Source organism: Alexandromys fortis, unplaced genomic scaffold, assembly GCF_014885135.2.
Source record: "Alexandromys fortis isolate MF-2015 unplaced genomic scaffold, M_Fortis_MF-2015_v1.1 scaffold_5, whole genome shotgun sequence".
In the NCBI taxonomy this organism is placed as follows: domain Eukaryota; kingdom Metazoa; phylum Chordata; class Mammalia; order Rodentia; family Cricetidae; genus Alexandromys; species Alexandromys fortis.
The window spans coordinates 1,995,243-2,017,288 of NW_026067924.1; the positions used below are offsets into that span (position 1 = coordinate 1,995,243).

At 42.9% G+C, this 22,046-nt stretch overlaps 1 protein-coding gene across 2 annotated transcripts in view; it reads right to left on the bottom strand.

The window, feature by feature from the left end:
• Positions 1-22,046, bottom strand: part of Sycp2l (synaptonemal complex protein 2 like) — a 49,826-nt gene that overhangs the window by 10,571 nt on the left and 17,209 nt on the right. For both annotated transcript variants that reach the window (XM_050142255.1, XM_050142254.1), the window contains exons 12-23: positions 21,496-21,574; positions 20,973-21,070; positions 19,282-19,336; positions 19,105-19,186; positions 15,170-15,218; positions 12,038-12,182; positions 11,481-11,530; positions 9,492-9,618; positions 6,113-6,186; positions 5,894-5,960; positions 2,092-2,166; positions 823-926 (exon numbers count right to left, since the gene is read on the bottom strand). In XM_050142255.1, the coding sequence (XP_049998212.1) occupies positions 823-926; positions 2,092-2,166; positions 5,894-5,960; positions 6,113-6,186; positions 9,492-9,618; positions 11,481-11,530; positions 12,038-12,182; positions 15,170-15,218; positions 19,105-19,186; positions 19,282-19,336; positions 20,973-21,070; positions 21,496-21,574 (1,005 nt within the window). The remainder of the gene's footprint in view (positions 1-822; positions 927-2,091; positions 2,167-5,893; positions 5,961-6,112; positions 6,187-9,491; positions 9,619-11,480; positions 11,531-12,037; positions 12,183-15,169; positions 15,219-19,104; positions 19,187-19,281; positions 19,337-20,972; positions 21,071-21,495; positions 21,575-22,046) is intronic.

The following is a 22,046-nucleotide window of genomic DNA, read 5'->3' on the forward strand; positions in this document are numbered from 1 at the left end:
TATATATAATATGGCCACTATACATTGCCGGGATTCTGGAATTCTGGAGGTCTCCTGAATTATTAGAAAGATGTTGGCTGGAGATGATATTTTTCTCAGATGTGCTGATACAGACATCACTGGGGACTTTCACATAGGATAAGGTCACAGGAGCCTAAAATTGCTGTGATACACATCTCACAGACAAAGCTGCGGTGGCTTTTACACCCAGGGCCTCAAAGATCTGCTGTTACTAAACAGACACCCTCCTACATTCCCTGCCTCCTGTGTCTTTGAGTCTGCTCTCCCACACACAGTCCCCTCCTTAATTTGGCCCTGTGCCAAATCACTGCCTTCTGGGAATGCCACCAGTGAAACCAAGCCAAGAACATTTGGTCCCACTGGAGAGAATGGACAGGGAGTAGTCTTATCAATACAAATTACAGTGCAGAATGGCGAGAAAAATCAGGGACCACAGCCAAGATGAGTGCCCCTGCCTCCCACCCAGGAGACCTTCATACGTGAAGGAGATTGCACTGAAGAACAAAAGGAGCATGGCCTGTTAAATCCAGAGTGAACTGAGTTTCTTTCTATCGCCTTTTTGCCCAGCTTTATTGGGTGATGCAGTTGACAAACTGAAAACATGGAACTGGAGAGATCGCTCAGTCCGTTTGCACCTGCTGACCAGTGCCTGCCCATTCCCCCTCCCTCTCCCCAGTTCCTGTTAACCACCTTCCACTACTTGGCCTTCTCATTCAAGTTTTGTAGATATTACATATATTGGTGAGGCCATACAGTGTTTTTCTGGCTCACTTTTTACTTCCTGATTTAGTGGACAGATACCTCAAATCTTCTTTTCATCTCTCTAGTGAAGTTCTCAAGGGCTGTTTTCAAAGCAGAGCTATTTGCGCTATCTGGCATGTCTTCTTGGGATGGAGTAGAAATATCTGATAAACAAAAATAAAATATTAAAGACAACAAAAAATGCTCAGGTAGACATCCTTGGTCTATTTGCTGGGCCAGAGAATGGACCACTTTTTCAGAAGCATGAATATAAACCATACGCACCCCCAACTAGCTATTTGGATCTGATTCTGGAACAAGGCTGACCCTGGCCAGGACCACACTAGCTAGCTCATACTGAATGAGTCACACAAGCACCTCATGCTCCCTCCCACCAAACCCCACCCTCTTTCAAATGTTCATTCCGTCCTAACCTCCTCAGCACCTAAAATCAGCTCAGTTGATACTGTGTCTGCGAACAGACGTGGGTATCACAGGAAGTTGTAAGAATACACAACAGGGGGGGCAGTGAAATGGCTCAGTGGGTGGGGACACGTCACCACGCCTGATGCAGAGTTCAATCCTTGGGTCCCACATGGTGTAAGGAGAAAACTGGCACCGAAAGTTGTCCTCTGACCCCCGCACATGCACTACAGCATGCGTAGGTGTGTCCATAAATAACAGAGGCTAGAGCAGGTCACGCCAATGGGGGTGACCTAACAGAGTTTCTGGGTGCCAGACTTAACCTACGGATATAAGAGGTCTCTTAAGGATTTGCATTCCCCAACTCATTCATTCCTTACAAAAACCATAGTAGGTGCTTCTAGGATTCGCCTGAAACATGGACACCATGTGACTTCTGCAGGAATAGGATGCAGGTTGTCTCAAATCATAACCCTACGCCTCTGGGCTTCCCAATCAATTTACTTTTTCTTTTTTGGGGGCCCTTCATTTCAATACAAAGTACTACTCATCCAGAAAACTGGCCAAGTTCACGTACACATGCCAGGTCACTCTCTTTGATTATAAACTATGTATGTACACACATGTAATAACTACCAACTAGACAGAAGTCTCTAATATTAGTCCCTGCAGATCGGAGAGAGGAGCTACGGTGCAGACCTCAAAATGATAGAATGGGAGGGTGCTTGCTTTTATCTACAATTTGTGGAACAACTTGTTCATCTCAGAAAGAACAAAATGCTTAGCACGTAGGCTGCAGTAGCCCTGGTGATCTTAGAATGTAGCTTTTGTAATTCACGTTGGTACATTAAGAAGAGACGCATCAATCGCCCCTCCCTTAGCTGCTGGCTGGGTGCGCGGAGTCACCTGTCACAGCGGGGGATCCTGGAGCATCTTCTAATCTTGATTGCTTCGGGGCAGCAATACTTCCATCTGGCATCTCTAAACATAAACAGCACTGCGTTGAAACTTGTGTGCGTATTTCTCTCGTGTTGATATATCTTGTTCTCTTTTCTTCCAGGAGCTTATATATGTGCCTACTGTATCTACACTGCTCTATGCTGATTTGGGTCTTTCTGCAACCCTCCTCCCAACCAACTCTTCCTGCATCCCCCAATCTACCCCCTCTACAGACACACACACTTATATAAGAACATCTTATAGAGTCCAGTTAGTACTGCATTTGTATTTATGCATTTAGGGCTGACTCCTTGCGATTAAGGTCTTATCCCTGAAAGAAAAAAAAATTATTTCTCTCTCCCTCAGCAGCCATTGAGGTCCAGTAGCTCTTCACCTAGGGTGGGCCTTGTGAGGTTTTTCTGCATCTATGATGGTGTGTCAATTGGTATGGTGCGGGTAGCCCTGTTGCCACGAGTTCATGGGTATAAACATCCCTGTCCTGTGCAAAAGAAACTGTTAAACAGCATTAGTCCCAGTCCTCAAGCTCCCCCCCACACACACACATTCCCATCTCCGCTTGTGTGATGTCCCTGAGTCTTGGGTGTAGAAGTTGTGTTGTGGCTGTCCCATTTGGGGGTGGGTACCCCTGCAGTCATTATTTATTGCACTATCGCTGGCTGTGGACCTCTCTTTGCCAATTAATATCTAACAATACAACACAAATGAGCCTCATTTCCTCCTCGTTACTAATTGCTTATGATGAGGCTGGAGGACCAAGCACCGCCAACGCATCAAAGCACTGGTGTCTACTGATGTCTGGAGAAAGACTTGGTCACAGACATCCCTCTGATGAGCTCGGGCACATTTAGGAGGTCTCTGCTTCACAAGACTCGCTAAACATAGTGTTCTCAATAAAGCCAGAAGAGTGGACAGCAAGACTATTTCCAGACACTTGTAGCTGTGGCTTCATTTGTGAATCCTCCATTCCTTCCACTGACCTCTGTGTTTTTCTGTCAGTACCATATTGCTTCTGTTACTGTGTGGAATTATTTGCAGTTGGGTACGGTGATACCTTCAGTTTTTCTCCTCCTGTTTGGGATGCTTTGGTGATTTAGGTCTTTTAAACTTTAAGGTCACACACACACACACACACACACACACACACACTTCTATGGAGAGTATCACCTAAAGTGTGATAGAGCCTGCACTGAATCTGTAGATAGCTTTTAGTACCTCTTCAACAATTGGTGCTGGGGGTTAGGCACACATATGAGGGCGAGACTAGATCCTTAACCCTTACTTTCTATAAAAGTCAACTTGAATTGTATGAAAGATGTCACTATAAGATCTGGGAACTCTAAAACTATGGGATAAAAACACAGGAAAAGCACTTTGAGAACTAGGAATAGATGAGAACTTTCTAAAAGACTCCAATTGCTTACAAAATCACTGTAAGAATTAAAGAATGAAATTGCACAAAATCTGAAAGCTTTTGCATAGCAAAGGGGACAATTAAAGAATGGAGAGACCTTTAGAATGAGAGAATATCTTTTCCAGCTGTATATCCAGTAGGGGACAAGTGTTTAGAAAAAATAATAAAGAACTCCAAAACATATACAAATAATACAGCTGATAAATTAACAAAGAAATTAGGCAGATGGTTTTCAAAAATTAAGCATAAATGGTCAGTAAACATATTTTAAAACATGTGACAGTTCTAGTCACCAGAGAAATGCAAATAAAAAAACACACTGAAATTTGATCTCACTTCAGTCATTAAGTGAACAACAGATACTGCAAGGATGGGTTGTGTTATTGACCAGTGTTGTTGGGAACATTTAGTGCAACCACTGTGGGCAGCAGTAGGAAGAGTTTTCAAAACAGAACGACCATACAACACAGCTACACCATTCCTGGGTTTATATCCGATGGACTCTAAGTCTGCATACTTCTGAGACACCTCGTCATCCATTTGAAGCACCATTCAAAATAGCCAAGTTATAGCATGAGACTATGAGTTTATCAACAGATGAATTAACTAAAGAAAACATGGTAGACCCCACGCAACTCTCAGCCCATCTAAACTTGTGCAGGAGTACAAACCAGCTTGGTGACTTTGCCAGACCACCTCTCCTCTCTGCTCCAGCCCATTGGGAATCTCACAGCAGGGAAAGTTTGCCAGGTAAGTTCCCCAGACCCCCACACAGGACCATATGGAGTTGCACAGGAAGGAAGCAGCAGGGTGAGTCCATCGGATGCCTACTCCCAGGCTGAGCATTAGTAGCCCCCACCATCATAACAGGCAGGCATGTCCCCCCTACTCACCAGAAAGAGCCACCACACGCGTAGTCTACCAGTAAGTCAGCCCCAGAACTGGTGTCTCATACCGCAGCCTTTCTATGCACAGACCAAGCTTGGAGCCACATTCTCTTGCGTTTTTGGTTACCAGTGAACTAGAATCAACCCAATCTCTCCTGCCAAAACTCAAGGCAAAACACCCGAAGGATTGACCTAAAAAAATCTTCAGACCAGATCTGAAGGCAACCAGTCTTGGACAATAGCCAAAACTCCCACTCAATAGAGGCTGGTCAGATGTACAACCAGTCGAATAAATCCACGTGCCCAGGTCACATCACAAAACACCAACTATGAGAGGCCAGGACATGACTCTCCCTTGATGTGGAATCCCCCTCTGTATGTTGTGAATATGTTTTGTTAACATTGGTTAATAAAGAAGCTGCTTTGGCCTATGGTAGGGAAGAATATAGGTAGGTGGAAAAACTAAACTGAATGCAGGGAGAAAGAAAGTTGAGTCAGAGAGACACCACGTAGCTGCCAAAGGAGAAAGATGCAAGAACCTAACCTGTAAGCCACAACCTTGTGGTGATATGCAGATTAATGGAAATGGGTTAATTTAAGATGTAAGAGCTATTTAAAAATACATCTGAGCCATCAGTCAAACAGGGTTGTCATTAATAGTTTCTGTGTGATTGTTCAGGTCTGGGTGACCAGAAAATGAAGGCACAGTCTCCATTTACATTCCCAGAACCAAGAACTATGGACATCTTTGCTAAGGAGAATTACCTAGATGAACCCAATGACACGAAACTTAAACAACAAACAACATGACCAAAGAATTCAGGGCGTTTAAAGAGGATAAGAACACACAATGAACTTCAAGGGGAGAGGAGAAACACCTGCTTGAAACCCAAGAAAATACAATCACGCTGAATGAGGATGATAAAGACAACTAAGAACTCAAAAAGTGGCTACAATAAAAAGATAGAAATACTGAAGAGAGCCGGGCGGTGGTGGCGCACGCCTTTAATCCCAGCACTTGGGAGGCAGAGGCAGGCGGATCTCTGTGAGTTCGAGACCAGCCTGGTCTACAAGAGCTAGTTCCAGGACAGGCTCCAAAACCACAGAGAAACCCTATCTCGAAAAACCAAAAAAAAAAAAAAAAAAAAAAAAAAAAAAAAAAAAAAAAAAAAAAAAAAAAAAAAAAAAAAAAAGAAATACTGAAGAGAATCCAAGATGCTATGAAGCTGGAATTGAAAAGTTCAATTACCCAATCAGAAATTTTAGAGTAAATCCTGATTGGTTAGAAAGCAGAAGAGAAAATGTTAGGACCTGAAGGTAAAGTAGAGGAATTAGATCATGAAATCAAAGAATATCATCCCTTTGTAAAACACATACGAAAGGAACACGTGCAAGATGAGTTTTTTTCTGGTACAATCGGAAAAATAGCCCAGACTAATTACTCAACCACCTCTGTGTTCTGAATTTTCCAGCTTGTGTTTGATGCTGTTTTCCATGAACAATTCTCGGCTCACGATCTAAAACATAAGATACAGACATATACAATTGGTACACGTACATACTTGTAAAATAAGAAAGTGGTACTGTAGTGTCATGTCAACACAATAAGCAATGCTTTTATGCAAGGGCGATTTTAATTCTAGAAAACTGAAAGAATAATAAGCTGTACCTGAGGGACATTTTCTTCAACTTCTGGGTGCTCGAAGGAAGAGAAACTGCCCGATGGATGAGGAGTTCCAAGTTCTGAATATTAGAGAAAACAATTCCAAATTCAGTAGATAGAATAAGAAATGAAGGCAAGTAGCATTCTGGGGCTGCTCTATCGAATCTCATCATTAAAAGATGAAGAACAGTCCTAAAGACAAAAGTTGTGTGTCTCTTGGGGCACATATACTCATTGGGCTTGTATGCCCCTACATAAAACGAATAGTCAGTTGCCTCGGTTTGACCAGCTGCCTCAGTGACTGCCCATCTGCCCCTAAGAACATGGACAAGGATTCCGCCCAACCTTGCTTCTCTCTCTTCTGACTTAAGTTACCTCCTTTATTGGGTTACTCTTTCCTGTGTGTGGTGACTTGATACGCCCATACATCATTTACTGATTACTAGATCATTAATTACTACAAATTAATCTAACACATCATTCGCCACCTACAGAAACTGTTCATCTGAAGATGTAAGATTTGCATGCTTTGACATCTCCCATTCTCCACCCACATGGTAAACATCATTTTATTTTCTGCTTCTTAGGGTTTTGAAATTTTTAGATTCCACATATAGGTAAGGATCACACACCAGCATCTCTCCGTTTGCCTCATTCCATGTAATGAACCATTCTTTAGATTCATCTTCTCCACAAAGGCAAGACTTCCTTTTCTATAGAACATAGGATAGAATCATATGCACGCCACATTTTTGTCAACCACCCGTTCACTAGTAGACATTTAAGTTGTTACTATTTTACTATGGGTTAGGGTTAATGACACTGAGCACATTTTTATAGATTGGGTGGGCATTTGGGTGTTTCATTCATTTTTAATTTTTTTCACATCAGAACTGCAAGCTCCTTACGGGTTTTGAATATCAACAATTGACCGGTTATATACAAATGCCTTCTTTGTAAGTGGTCAGACATTCCCTTGGCCCTACAATCACTTTCCTGTTGATGCAGTCTTATTGACTTCTGTGCCTGCTTCTGTGTCATGTCTAAAAAAGTCATTGCCAAGACCAACGTCAAGGAGCAGTTTCCCTATGCTTTGTTTCAAGAACATTACAGTTCCCTTGTTTTATGTGGGTCCCGTAGGCCATTTCACGCATGGATGCCTTACTCTTTGAGCGCATTGCCCCAATACCCACTTGCCTATTAGTCTCCTCTGCTCTACAGACAACTTTCCGTCTACTTTCATGTCATATGTTTCTATGACTTGACGTATCTATAAAGTCTAGGACCCACCAATAAGGACATTTAGGGTCTGAAGAGATGATTTGGGGATTAAGAGTACTGGCTTCTCTTTCAGAGATCCCCAGTTTGATTCCCAGCACCCATATGGCAGCTCACAACCATCTTTTACTCCAGTTCCAAAGATTCCAATACCCTCCTCTGGCCTCCATGGGGATCAGGTACATATATGGCACACATCCATACAAGCAGTTAAGACAGCCAGACACACAAAACAAAAATACCATTTGACTTGTTACAGATGCACCGTTTAATCTGATTAGCTCCCATTGCAGCCATTATCCCGAAAACGACATGGTGCATGATCAAAGCCCTTTGTGTATATACCACATCTTTCTTTTTAAAAAAGACGTCACACATATGGATGTTCTGTCTGCGTGTATGCCTGCACGCCAGAAGAGGGCATTAGATCCCATGGAACTCCAATTGTAGATGGTTGTGAGACCCAATGTGGTCGCTAAGAATTGAGCCCGGGATCTCTGGAAGAGCATCCAGTGAGCCATCTCTGTAGCCCTTACCACGTTTTCTTTATCCTTTCCTCTGTTGATAGACACCCAAGTTAGTTCCACAACTTGGTTACTGTGAGTCATGCTGCAATAGTTTCTAATGCTACATTTAATCCATTTTGAGGGTTTTTGAGGTCTTGCTCTACTCTTTTGCACGCAGATATCCAGTTTTCCTCATAGCACTCGTTAAACACTTTTCTTTCCCTATCATTTAGCTTAGCATTCTTGGCAAAGATTAGTTGACCATATGTAGGGTGTTTGTATTTGATCCAACTGGCCTGTATCTTTTTGCATCAACTTTACTTTCTATACCTCTGTGATAGGAATTGAAATGCGGGAATTTTGACAAGAGAATCTTCACTCTCTTCCTTCCCAAGATTGCTGTGGCAGTTTGAGATTTTCCAGGGTCTCATACAATCTTTAGGCTTTTTCTATTTCGGTGAAGAATGTATTCAGAATGTTGACAAAGACTTCACATAGACTGCAAATTCTGTTGCATGCTGTGATATTCTTAGAGCATCGTTTTTTCAAGTCCAGGAGATGAGGCAGCCTTCCATGTATTCATACCTTCTTCAAATACTTTTGTTAGTGTCTTTTCTTTTTCTTCTTCAGCATACAGAACTTTCACTTTCCTGCCTATTATTTTTTTTTCATGATAAATGGGATCATTTTCTTGAATCTTGTTACAGGTAAGTCTCTTCTAGCATACAGGACATAACCGATTTTAAAATTAACACAAATTGTGCATATTAATAGAGTGTGATGTTTCTATACATCAAAATAGTATGTATTGATTAAAGCCAACCATTCTTTTGTCAACCTTCCCCAACGTCACATACTCTTCTCAACTTCCAGTAGTCCAGCTTCTACTGCCAAGAGGAATTTAACTTCTACAAATGAGAAAGGACCACAAGGTACTGGTCTATGTTTGGCTTATTTCATACAAATCCTCCAGGTTCCATCCATTTTGATGCAAAAGGCAATGCCATTCCTCTCTATGGCTTAATAAAAAATTTCATACAAAAGCTGTATTTTTTGCTACCTGTGCATCTTTCTGAGCAGGAGCACCTGGGATGATTCCATATTTTAGCTCATGTTTAAGCTCATATTTAAGCCTCATCCTGAAGGTTTCCATCTCTGGTGCGCGGATTTTATTCCCTTTGATTACATTCAGAGAAGTGGGCCAGTTACACCATATGTAAGTCTATTCTTTGTTTTGTAAGGAACCTCAGACTGGTCTCTATAAGAGCTACACTAGTTTGGCATATAAGAGTCCTCATTGTCTCCATCCTTGCCAACAGCATTTTAAAAATAGGTTGTCATAACTGGGTAAGCTGATTTCTTGTTACAGTTAGATTTGTTTTGTTTTTGTGCTAAAGACCAACCCCGCAGTGAACGAGCCCACATGAAAGGAGAGAACCAATCACTGCAAGGTGTCCTCTGACCTCCACATGGATGCTGTCACACACGTGCACGCCCCCCAAAAACACACATCCAATTTTACAAAGTCAAAAACTAGTTTGTTTTAGACCATTATCCCCAAATAGAATTTTTATAATATAAAATAATTGAAAATCAAGTACCCGTTTTCGGTGTAGATGCCACAGGCGTTAAAAGCACAGAACTCCCTTGTAGTTTTGTCTGAGAGGATGTTGGGAGAATGGCATCATTTTGCCTGGAGATGCCTTTCCATACTGATGTTAGCGTAACCTAAAATATAGTAGACTTGTTAAATGCTAATATTCAAAACACTAAAAGTAACAAAAAAAACCTCTCAAGATATTTCCAATATCCTTTAAGGATACTGAGTATTATTTGCTGCATTAACCAACAATGAATACTAAAACCCTAACATCCCCAAACTGGAAGAACACTGAAGTAAATTCTTCAGTGATAATTTTAGCCTCGTGGTCCTAAAAGTGTGGTCCCGGCCAGATGACCAGCAACAGAGGAACTAAACAAAAATGCACATCTTCGACTCTTACCTACAAATTACTCAATCAGAAACTTGGGGCAGGGTCCAGTACCTACCAAGTCACCCTGGTCACTCTGTTGACCTTATGTGGGGGTTGACAAGCTGCAGCTCACTGCCAGTTCTTATGAATAAATACCCAGTTGGCCCATTCGTTTCCAGTCTAAGGCAGTTTTCTGACTAGCATGGCAGAGATGGCAGGCTGCCAATGGCGAATCTACGGTTCAAAGAATACAATACTTCTCTTCCACTTAACAGAAAATATTTCCTAGCTCTTGCCTCAAATTACTTCCTTGTAACTCAACACAGAGAATGGAAAATCAGCAGGACACCCTCAGTGAAAAACCAGTTTAGAATTCTTGCTCGTTTTACAGTTTTAACATATTAGGTTTGAGTCTATGGTGCTTCTTTGGGCTTAATTAAAATCAAAGTTGTATTTATTTGAATATCTTCTTTTGGCCCATTTACTACCAATAACTCCTTATTCTAGGCTGAACTATTCAACAAAAAGTTGAAGATGGTTGCTCATATCCAGTTTTTTTCCCTTCCACGAATTCATTGAACTTTGGATCAAAAATATTCAAGAAAATATGATTATACCAAATATATACAAACCATTTTCTGGTTATTTCTCTTTGAATAATACAGCACAGCAACTAAGTGCACAGTGTTCCATTGTGTTGGGTATTTTAAGCCATCTAAATGGTGAGTTCAAGTCTACAGGAGGGACGCACAAGTCATATGTAAATACCATACTATTTTAGGAAGCATATGATCATCTGCAGATTTTGGTATCCAAGCAGGGTACCGGAACCAGTTGCTTCAGACACCAAGGGACAAGTACACTAATCCTGAGTTATAGCTTTAGACTATTTCTTGCTAAAGAATAAAGTAGCCAGAGCTGGGGCTAAAGTGCTAATGGCATCCATTCTATTTCTGTAAAAACAGGTAAGGTATCCTCAGAATCCCAGCAGCTACTCCTTATTAAACTATGATGAACCAGTGACGTGTGTGTGTGTGTGTGTGTGTGTGTGTGTGTGTGTGTGTGATTTGCCAAGAAACAAAAAAATCAGCTGCTGAAGAAAAGGAAGTCATTTAGCCACCTCCTTTTCAGGGCACTGGTGTCCATATTCCTAAGTCCTTTGATATAAAACAAGAATAAAGGAAGAGAAACTGGAAATTTTATACCTTTATGGATAAAATTTATATGAACCTGAAGGTGTTTCAACCTTGTAAACTTCAGGCACAAATGCTGAAATCATGAAAAAAAACCCTTTGAATGTGATTTTAAAATTGTTATTTTTTAAATTTGAAAACTAAAGAAGAATCAACACGCTCATTATGAAATGGAAATTCAAGAGCATGCATTGGTGGGAATTCAGGACAACAGAGGTGTTTAAATAAAGACCCATTAGCAGCATTCAGGATGGCCAAAATAGACCTTATATCTACCTGAGACTCATACCAAATATTTAGACAGCCATGATCTTTACATCAGCAGACGACACACCAGGAGGCCGCTGGTTTGTTAGTCTCACAGTCCTGGATAAAGATGTGGGTGGACCCAGAAGGACCCAGGGCAAGCAATGAGTGCTCTTACCTGATCTTTCTCACAAGCTCTGTCACTACTGATGGGGGAAAGCGGTAGGACTGAAAAGTGAAAGTGAGCACACAATGAGCGTGTTTCCTTATGACACACACACACAATCACGCATGGGTACACTAGAGTTTCCGCTAAGGGAGGCGATCTGGAGCCTTTTCTAGGCATTCAGGCTCATTCATCTCCACCTCTGCCCTGGCCATCACCCTCCTGCTTTGGTTTCAGGGAGCTGATGACTCCACATCTCGGCTCTTCAAGTCCTGTTCTTTCCCAAGAGTTAGCTCAAGACCCACCCACTTCTTCCAGAAGGTGGTTCCAGCTTATGCCAGATTCCTTCAGCCAGATTGCCCACCACTTTACCTCATATTTCAACTGTAGGCTGACCCCATGTTCGGTTTCATGAGCAAACATTCTGCCTTCATAGGTGATACAGGGAAGGATGTCCCCAAGGCCACATGTTTCCCTGGTACCTTCCACCCCCATCACGTACTGAAACATAAATACCCATTGATTTAACTGAGAAGTGGCCCAAAAAGAACATAAGCAAACTAGCTTACTCCTTAGAGACCTGACTCTTGGCTTCCTTCTCTGGGAATATGTTCTTAGGGATTTCCGTTTGTAATTCTGGATCCAAGAGCGTTCGCTGGCACTTGAACTTGAATCTTCATTACTCTCATAAAAGTGATGTTTCCTGTAATTAAACTTTTCCAAAACAGATGACAAATGAGAACACCAAAAGTGGGCACTAGTACCGCATGGCATGCAATTAAACATGTCACCACATGCACCATCAACATGCAATTAAACATGTCATCTCCCCCCCCACACACACACACACTAAACACTATTGTTTGTCTTGGGAGAAACACCTCATGGTATGAGCCTGGGTTCTCTCTCAAAATAATTAGGTGCTGAAGCCAGGGGAAGAGAATGAACTCGTTCCTTGAGTCAGTTTTCACAAGAGGGGCTGTGGCAAAGGACAGCCGATTCTCTCTAGTCAAGTATTTGGAACTAGAAAGAGATTGGTGGCTGTCCCAAAGCAGCTGCGTACCCACATTGCACCAACAGCACAACTTCAAGACAGGTTGACATTTTAAAGAGTGAGAACTCTCCCCCAGGGGCTGGGTTGTGGCTCCATGGCCAAGTGCTTTTCTAGCGGGTATAGCCCTGAGTTTTACCCACAATGAGGCAAAAGGAGGCAGGGGGATGTCTTTGCTAAATAAACTTTTGTTTTGTTTTGTTTTACAAGAACTGAAAGCAAACAAGAATACCACTGTGAAACATACTGAAGTAAAGCCTAGACTGCCGGCGGTTAGAAATGTATGAGCAGCTACCAGAGTTCTAAGGGGGTGAACAAGAAATTCGACAAGCTGCTAGACACAGATCCATCTGAAACACGAGTTAGCTCCAGCTATCACTAGTTTAGGACTGGACCAGTCTCAGCCCTGGCTGTACTACCATGACCATACCATGGAAGGTGGGTGATGGTGAGCTTGAATTCGTGTTTCACAAAACAAATTCATCCTTCAAAATGTTCATCAGGTTAGCATTTTGCAATGAAGGCCATTTCTCACTTCTTTTTATTGACAAATGTTGTATATACTTATTGTATATAAACGTTCTTGTGTACCCGTACATTATGAAACAGTTAAATCAATCTAATGAGTACACGTGTAACTTCCCCTGCATATTTTAATAGAGAAAAACACCTTAACACTACTTCCATAGTAATTTCCATGTGTAACACTATTGCCTACAGTCATTGCATATCCCATGCATCTTTTGAACCTCCTGCCTAATTGAAATTTTCTGTCCACCCTTCCCAACCCCTAGTAGCCGCCATTTTCCCCTCTGCTTCTGTGTATTCAGCTATTTTAGATTCACAAGTAGTAGAATTCTTTTTGTGCCTGGCTTATTTAGACTGTCCTCTCTTTTAACCACATTCTTAACCACGGCCCGATTGTCCACTTTTGAAACACTGACCAGTCTCAACTGTGCACATTGACTATAGCTCCTCTTACCCGTGATCTTATTACAGACACACTGATTACAGAGAAGGTAGGTCCTAAAAGGAACAGGCAGGCAGTCTTATTTACATCTTACTCTTCATTTAAGGAAAAAAAAATTGAAAGACAATCCCCTACAGACACATGCACGCATGCGCACACACATACATACACACACACACACACACACACACACACTCACACACCCTCCCAGCATTCATCAAGAACTCTTCAACCCAGTGGCTTACAAAAAAACGAGCAACCTTTCATTTAAAGCATCCAATTTAAAAAGTCACTCAGTTGACCTAGCTTGGATTTTACAACAATGGGTACTGGAAATTATTTGCCAAAAAACATGGGAAATGTTTACAAAAAAAAAATGGTTCTTAAGTTTGATTACACACAAGAAAGTATTGGGGGTTGGCAATTGCTATAGTTTGAATCCCAAACATTTCCCCAAGGGCTTCTGTGCTGAAAGTTTGCTCCCCTTGCTGGGCACTGTCAAGAAGGGTGCAGCCTATGAGAAGTAGGGTCTGGCTAAGGAGTGAATCAGTGCAGGTGCCTGTTGGGGGGGGCATTGCACCCTTCCCATTTCCCCATCTTGCTTCCGAGTTACTAGGAGGTGAGAAGACCTCCTCCCATGTGCGCTCTTGCCAGGACTTACCATGCCACTACAGGCCCAAGTCAACAAAGCCAAGCCGTGACAGACCAAAGTTTCTGAAACCATGAACTGTTGGGACACAGACCAGGAATGGAGTTGTGTGACGAGAATGAGGAGATGCTCAGTGCTTGTGATAACACTCCAAGAAGACTAGAGTCTTGTCACCTCACTCTGTAGTCCAAGCTGGCCTTGAACTTGTAGAAATCCTCCTGCCTCAGCCTCCCATAAGCTAGGATCACAGGTGTGAGCCACCACACCTGCTCCATTTCCGTTCTTTAACAGATCAAAATCCACCAAAGGTAAGTCTCGGGTGTATAGCATGTCCACTTATTGCCTTTTCTTTTTCTTTTTTAAAGCAAGAACACGTTAGGCTTCAGGTCAAATTTAACTTAACAGGGTCAGGGGGTTGAAGCAGAACCCTACAGCTGCCCTTTTGATAGATCACTTTGACTTTCCATGTAAGTCACCAGAGAAATGCTCATTTCTGCTCAACATGCCTGTTTGGGCCACAGCCAGAGAAAGACCTTATCATCTCTCATCTACCAAGGTGCAAGGGGCCTCCCTTGTGAAGGTTTGTGGACACCCACTATTGTACAAAACACAGACTGAAGGGATTTGGTCCTAAATCTTCCATGTTCTAGTTACCAGCATAAAGGACTGAACATAAAATTTGCCCCTCTTCTAATTTTGCTGATTGATCTCGTTCATCTAACTAAATGAGGCTGTTGCAGATTGGCCTTTTCACAGTTAATAGCTCATAGAGCAAATAGCACATGATGAACAACAGAAAACTAAGTAAATGTGTCTACCAATAGATTTGTATTGCTATATCCTATTGTTATTGTCTGGGAGTCTACCCGCAATTAGAAATAACTTTGATTTTACGTTTGAAATTGCAGTCATCTCTTGTATGGTGAATCTGAGAAAACTGTAAACAAGGAGTTGCAGTAAGTTGAAGATGGCATTCAAATGACAGACATCTGAGAAGGGCTGCCTTAAAACAATAGAAATTCCCACATTACCGGCATCCTCCCGTCTTGTTCTCTGTCCCTCCTGAAGGCAGAATCATCCCTAAAATAAAGCATATTAAGTTAACAGTTCAGACACCACCCGCTTCGCCCTCCTCCCTGCAAAGGTTCAGCTTCTTGATCATGGATGCCCTCTGTGGGACGTCCTCAGTTCTGCAGACGAAAGTATCTCACAGCCTGTTTCCAGAGACTCTCTGGAAGGGGATACTGCTATTCCACAGAAAAGGAACCTTTGTGGAGTCCTTCATCTCTCAGACATAAAGAGAGGAAGGGGCAGGGCTGGATTGGCAAGTGGCCTGCCAGCACTGGGATCTCCCAAGGCTGGCTCCACCCCAGATCTGCCTGGGTGCTTTAAACAAAAGCTGGCTCTGGAGTTTGGGCGATGCTGAGTATCAGTTGGCCACTCATGTGTCTTCTGTGGAGAGATGTTGCCTGTTTTTCAATGAGGTTTTGATTATTATTATTATTATTATTATTATGGCACTTGGAAGCTACNTTATTATTATTATTATTATTATTATTATTATTATTATTAAATTCCATAAGTTTCTTGTTTATACATAACAGTAAGTAACCTCTTGTCAGATATCCAGGCTACTAACATAAGCTGTTGAGGGGTGACTGGGACTTGTGTGGACTGTTGGTGGCAGCGTCTACGGAAATAATACGATGCAACAGAAATAAAGACAGAACTACTCCATGAGCTTCCAGTCTCGCTTTTAGGTTTCTATCCAAAGGAATTGCGAAATCTGACATTGATATGCAAGTTGACTGTTCCAAATCAGAAAACTCCAAATGCCAACGTCCAAAACATCCTGAGTTCAAATAAGGTGACACCCGCGGAAAACTCCACACTTGCCCTAGTGCGATGGGTCAGTGACGTGCAGGTGCACTCAAACACCGTACAAAAATCAACATCATCCCATGGCATCAGGCATGGAAAGGACAAATTTTAGTCTCACTCCCAAGATACACACACATTCCAAAGTCTAAGCCCCCCAAATTTCTTCTCCCAGGTATATGAATGGGGGATATTTATCTTTGCCAAAACATGTTCATCTAGTCACCCACTGAGGAGCATCTGAATGGTTTCTAGTTGATGGTTGTCCTAAACAAAGCTGCCATGACACCTTGCCTTTGTGGACGTATGCTGACAGACATCTTGGCAAATACACAAGACTGGACAAATGGGCCAGAGCCTAGGTATATGCTCAATACGTTAAAACTCCCAGCAGGCTCGAGAGTCCTGCCCTCTCTGCACACTGTCATGAAGTACAGACAGCAGGTCTAAGATTAGCCATCCTGACCACGGGCCGTCCTCTGACGCACGTTCCCCTCGTAACCAGCAACAGTGAGTAGTTCTCACAGTCACCTGCCACCTCTGTGTTTTCCTTCGGGACAGAACTTGTTTAAATCTTTTGCCTGTGCTTTCATTGGTTTGCGTCTTTTCCCCTGAAAATTTTAACTACAAGGCCAGATGCAAATGTTTACACATATTTTCAACAAGGCTATGGCTGATCTTTTCTAACAATGTTATGGGCTTGCTTTATCTTGATGAAGTCTGGTTTATCAGTTCATGTTGTTGTTTGATTTTTACTCTTTCCTCCCTTTTTTTTTTTTTTTTTGTCTTCGGGGGCCTACCACCCAGCTCCCAAATAAATTGGAGACTTTCTCTTATAAATGCCTGGCCTTAGCTTGGCTTGTTGCTAGCCAGCTTTTCTTAAATTATCCTGACTACCTTTTGCCTCTGGGCTGTTTCCTTTCCCCGCCGCTGTCTGTCTTTACTCTTACTCCGCGACTGGCTGGGTGGCTGGCCCCTGGCATCCTCCTCCTTTTTCTATATTGTTCCTTCTCTTCTTCCAGCATTCTTCTGTTTATCCTCTCTGCCTGCCAACCCCACCTATCCTTGCTCCTGCCTCATTATTGGCCGTTCTGTTCTTTATTAGACCATCAGGTGTTTTAGACAGGCAAAGAATCACAGCTTCACAGAGTTAAACAAATGCCACATAAACAAAAATAACACATCTTTACATCGTTAAACAAATGTCCCACAGCATAAACAAAAGTAACACACCTTAAAATCATATTCTACAACAGGTTCATTTTTTATAGGCTGTTTTTGGTTTGGTATCTTCAAAACGGTCCCATGATAAAGTCACATATTTGTTCCAAGTAAGTTTTTGTTTGTTTTGTTTTGTTGTTGTTTAAAGTTTTTGTTTGTTGGTTGGTTGGTTTGATTTTTGTTTTTTTGGAACAGGGATTCTCTGTGTAGCTTTTGGTGTCTGTCCTGGAACTTGCCCCATAGGCGAGGCTGGCCTCAGACCTACAGAAATCTGCTTTGTTCTGCATATCTCAAGTGCTGGGACTAACAGCATGCACCACCACTGCCCAGACCAAGTAAGTTTTATATATAAGGTTATGACTCATGTTTAGTTAAATTTTACACAGTGAAGATTTGGAGGTCATTTATTTTCTTGCATAAATATATTGTTGTTTTCACATTTTTTATAGACAATTCTGTCTTTCTCCACTGAATAACCTCTGCATTTTCATCATATGCCAACAATTCATATACTTGCAAACCCTTCCTTGGCCCTCTGCTATTTTATTTCCAGATCTTTATGGCAACACCATCCTCTATCCATTGGCTAAGGAAGCTTCTAGTAAATCTGGAGAGCAGATAGTGTGGAAGCCCTGTCACTTTGCTCCTTTGTGAAAACCGTTTTCATTGCCCCAAGATTTTTAAGTTTCCACAAGGAATAGAGAAATGGATCACTAATTTGATATTAAAACTGGAGGTTATATTAACTATGTAGACCCAATTTGAAAAGAATTGACATCTCTCAAATAAAGGGTCCTTCTGTTAAGCACAGTATCTCTCCACCCACTTAGATCTCTCATTGTGCTCTGAGTAATCCTTTAATGGCTGTGACCTAATAGTACCCTGCAAATTAATACTTAAGTATATCATATGCTGTTACATAAAGTTCTGCTTTGTGTTTCAATCAGAAGCCTGAGTTTTGTACACTGATCTTGAGTTTAATCTAAAATTCAGCAGAAAGCACATTGCTGAAGAAGGTCCGCTTGCAGGGTCCTGAAGGACAAGGGAGTTTGCCGACACAGTCCAGACACAGTCCAGACCGTTCTACAAAAAACTTCACGTGAAGCTTAGATGGCATTGGTTAGGGGAAATGGAAAACTAAACTGCTAGCATGTGGTACTCATATGAGCAACATCTGTGTGGTCTGTAGTTCTACAAGAGCCAAGGTGGAGAACCAGCCTAAATGTTCACCAAGAGATGAACAGATAAGGAGATATGGCACATATATATGCTGGAACATGTATCAGTCACCAAAAATAAAATCCTGAAATTCTCAACAGGGGTTAACACTGGAGGACATTATTCGGCTAAATGAAATAAACCAGATGAACAAAGACAAGAACAAGATCTGCATGACATCATTGTCATGTGGGATCCGCATAGTCCAACCTATACAGGGGGGCATAAAATGGTGGTCACCCGGATCTAGGTGAGAGGGTGCCGTGGCGTGCAATTGGTCCATAATTACACCTAGACCTGAGGAATGGTCCTGGTGTTGGCATCACATAAGGGTAGCTACAGTCAGTAATACTCTTTCCATTTCGAAATAACAAGAGGCTGCAGACCGCTCTCACTCCACAGAGTTGATGAATGCTTAAGATGAATATGTCAAGAACTACCCGTTCATCATTACACAGTTGGTACATGTATGGAAGAAACCCACCCTTCATCCCATGAACATGAGCTGACACATGGATGGATGCATCACAATGTCTCCATACGCATGCACTTACTACAGATACACACAGGCTCGGAAGCATCAATGTGGACGGTTACTATGGCAATTCAAGAACAAAATAAATATGTAAAAAAAATGGCAGCCACTTACTTCGCATCATCTGATTGAGAAGCCCGAGTCTGAACTGGTGATTCCTGCACGTGTGAAGAATGCTCATGTTTTGAAGTAATTTCTAAGGGCCAAAAGTTAAAAAATAAAATGACTTTAGGCATCTTGGGCAAACCTTTAGAGAAATCACTCAGTGATGGTGGAGAAGACTCTCTGTACCTGGTTTGGGGTCCTGTGGTTTTAGTGTTTCAGGGGAACGGTCTTCTGAATGTGTCTGCGGCAAGAAAAAAAGAAGTTACTGTGGTATCAGGGAGGCTCAGTCTTCAGCCTTTGGGACCCACTCCACCTCTGAAGAACAGCTGAGCACAACTTGGCTCCCAGTGCCTCTGTTGTTCCTAAACGTTCACTTCCAAATGACAAGCAAGGACTTGCCACTCTCAAAGATGACCACGGTATGCCACAGTCTGGAGGAAGGACTACAGGGTGTCTCCAGGAACTTCACACTAGAGGCAAGGGATTCACCTTCCCAAGACACCTAAATGGTGACTTTAAGAGGTAACAATTTGCCAGGCGGTGGTGGCACATGCCTTTAATCCGAGCACTTGGGAGGCAGAGGCAGGCTGAGTTCAAGGCCAGCCTGGTCTACACAGCAAGTTCTAGGACAGGCTCCAGAGCTAGAGAGAAACCCCGTCTGGAACCCCCCCCCAAAAAAAACCCGACAATTTGAAAGACTAATCTAATCTCTGGTGGTTAAACATGAAAATCCTGGCATCATTCTCAGTCACACCTCTGTACTATGTGTTCACATAAGGAAACAAGGAATAAATGCTTAAATAAGCCACGAGGGTCTTCTGTAATACTGTTTAATTTTTAAATTTGCACATGAACCTGGACACATATGATGTACCAGGTAAGAATTTGCTCCTTGTCTTCATTCTGAAAAGTTTGACAAGTCAAGCTAAATGCGTCTATGCCCTCAGACATTCATTATTTCCCTAGAGAGAAAACACCCCAAATCCTTTCTTCCAGCCTCATTATGACCCAATCGGCCAATTGTGCAACAACACGCCAACCCATCTTGCCCTAGCCAATCTATAACTTAGTGCCCATTTTTAAATCCTAAGAAGGCCGGAGCTAGATGTCACCTTCTGCGCTGGCTAGTTTTATGTCAACTTGGCAGAATCTAGAGTCATCTGAGAGGGAGGGACCCTCAGCTGAGGTAATGCTTCCATGAGATCAGGCGACAGGCAAGCCTGCAGGGCATTTTCTTAATTAGTGATTGATGGTGGAGGGCCCAGCCCATTGTGGGCCGTGCCATCCCTGGGCTGGGGGTCCTGAGTTCTATAAGAAAGCAGGCTGAGCAAGATATGAGGAGCAAGCCAGTAAGCAGCACTCCTCCATGGCCTCTGCATCAGCTCCTACTTCCAGGTTCCTGCCCTGACTTCCTTCAGTGATAAACAGTGCTAGGGATGTGTAAACCAAATAACACCTTTCCTCGAGTTGCTTTGGCCGTGGTGTTTCATCACAGCAATAGAAACCTTAACTAGAATACCTTGATTGATGGATACCGCCCCCCCCCAGGAAGACCAGCATGAATCAACATGTCCATGTGCCCCCAGCTAGAGAGGGAAACCACATCTGACCCTCAGCACGAGGCTCCTCCCTCCATTAATATGCGGACATTTTCCTCCAGATCCCAAATGAGGGGACAAGGCAGAGACCCGTCCAGGCAGGCGTTTCATGAGACAGCCATGTTCAGCGCGAGGGATGAAAGCAATATGAAAAGGGAGGCAGACAAATGAATGGCAGACAGCTACTGAAGAGAAAACGGGCTCTCATTCAAGAAAGGAAGTGCTTCTCTATCCTGCGGGCCACAACTTCCCCACCTTTTCCCAGCTCCCTTTACTCACAGCAAGCTCTGATTGAACATTCAAGCTGCGAGTTATGATGCAACGGTCATCTTCATCATTCACGAACCCTGGCAGGGCTGTTGATTCTTCTGCGTGCTCTGTATTCAATAAGAAAAAGAACATTTAAACGATAACCTTCCATGGGCCAAGCTGGCACTCTGCCCTTACTCGCCAGGCAAGCGCGGCTCTGGTATATTGCCACCTTGTGGTAAGAGCTGGTAATGACATTGTGCCTCAAATCTCAAATCCAAAGCTAAAGCCCTTGACGTGGAAATTCAAGAGAAGAGGCTTTGTGCCAGTAGGCAGGGCCCTGCAGAGTCCCACCTCCCGCCACCCCTAGCATCCTTTCTTTTTGGTCATTTCCAGCTGTGTGCCCAAAGAGGACATTGGCAGATGGAGTAGGAGCTTCTAGGCTGTGCTCGGCTCTTCATGGGATGCTGCCACGTGACCTCAGGGTGTGAGGCCCTCTTCCAAGGCAGCCTCACGCTTCCTCAGGGAAAGAGTCAGAATTCTCTTGGCATACCTGCTTCTTGTTTGGGGCTACTAGGAATCTTATCATCATCTTTTTCAAGGCCAGGGGAGACTTTTACCAAAACAGGAATCTGAAATGAAAGCCAAGGCCACATAACATTTCAAAGCAGTTATCTTGGGGGGGGGGGGGAGGTTTAAAGCTTAGTCCCCAGCCTGTTGATAAATCAAGGAGCCGAGTATCTGACATCTTCTTTTGTACATTGCTCTTTCTGGCTTACTGTCTCCCACACCCACCCATCCTTCAACCACCGCCTTCTAGGACCAGCTCTGGCTCTCTGTCACTCCATTCTTGTCACTCTTGTGGTCTTAACACACCAGTCATCTACCATTGAAGGCACTCTTCAAATATTGGATGCTAGAATCCCTCTTCCCCGGTGCAGTTCTGAGAGCATGGCCTTCAGGAGCCAGGGCTGGGCACATAGGCAGAGCTTCAAGCCCGCTGCCTCCTGGGCTGTAAGACCTTCCTCTGTTCTTCTGGCTCAAGTTGTCCTAAGCTCTGGGGTGACTTAATCCATGCTTCCTCAGAGATATGGCTCTCTCCCA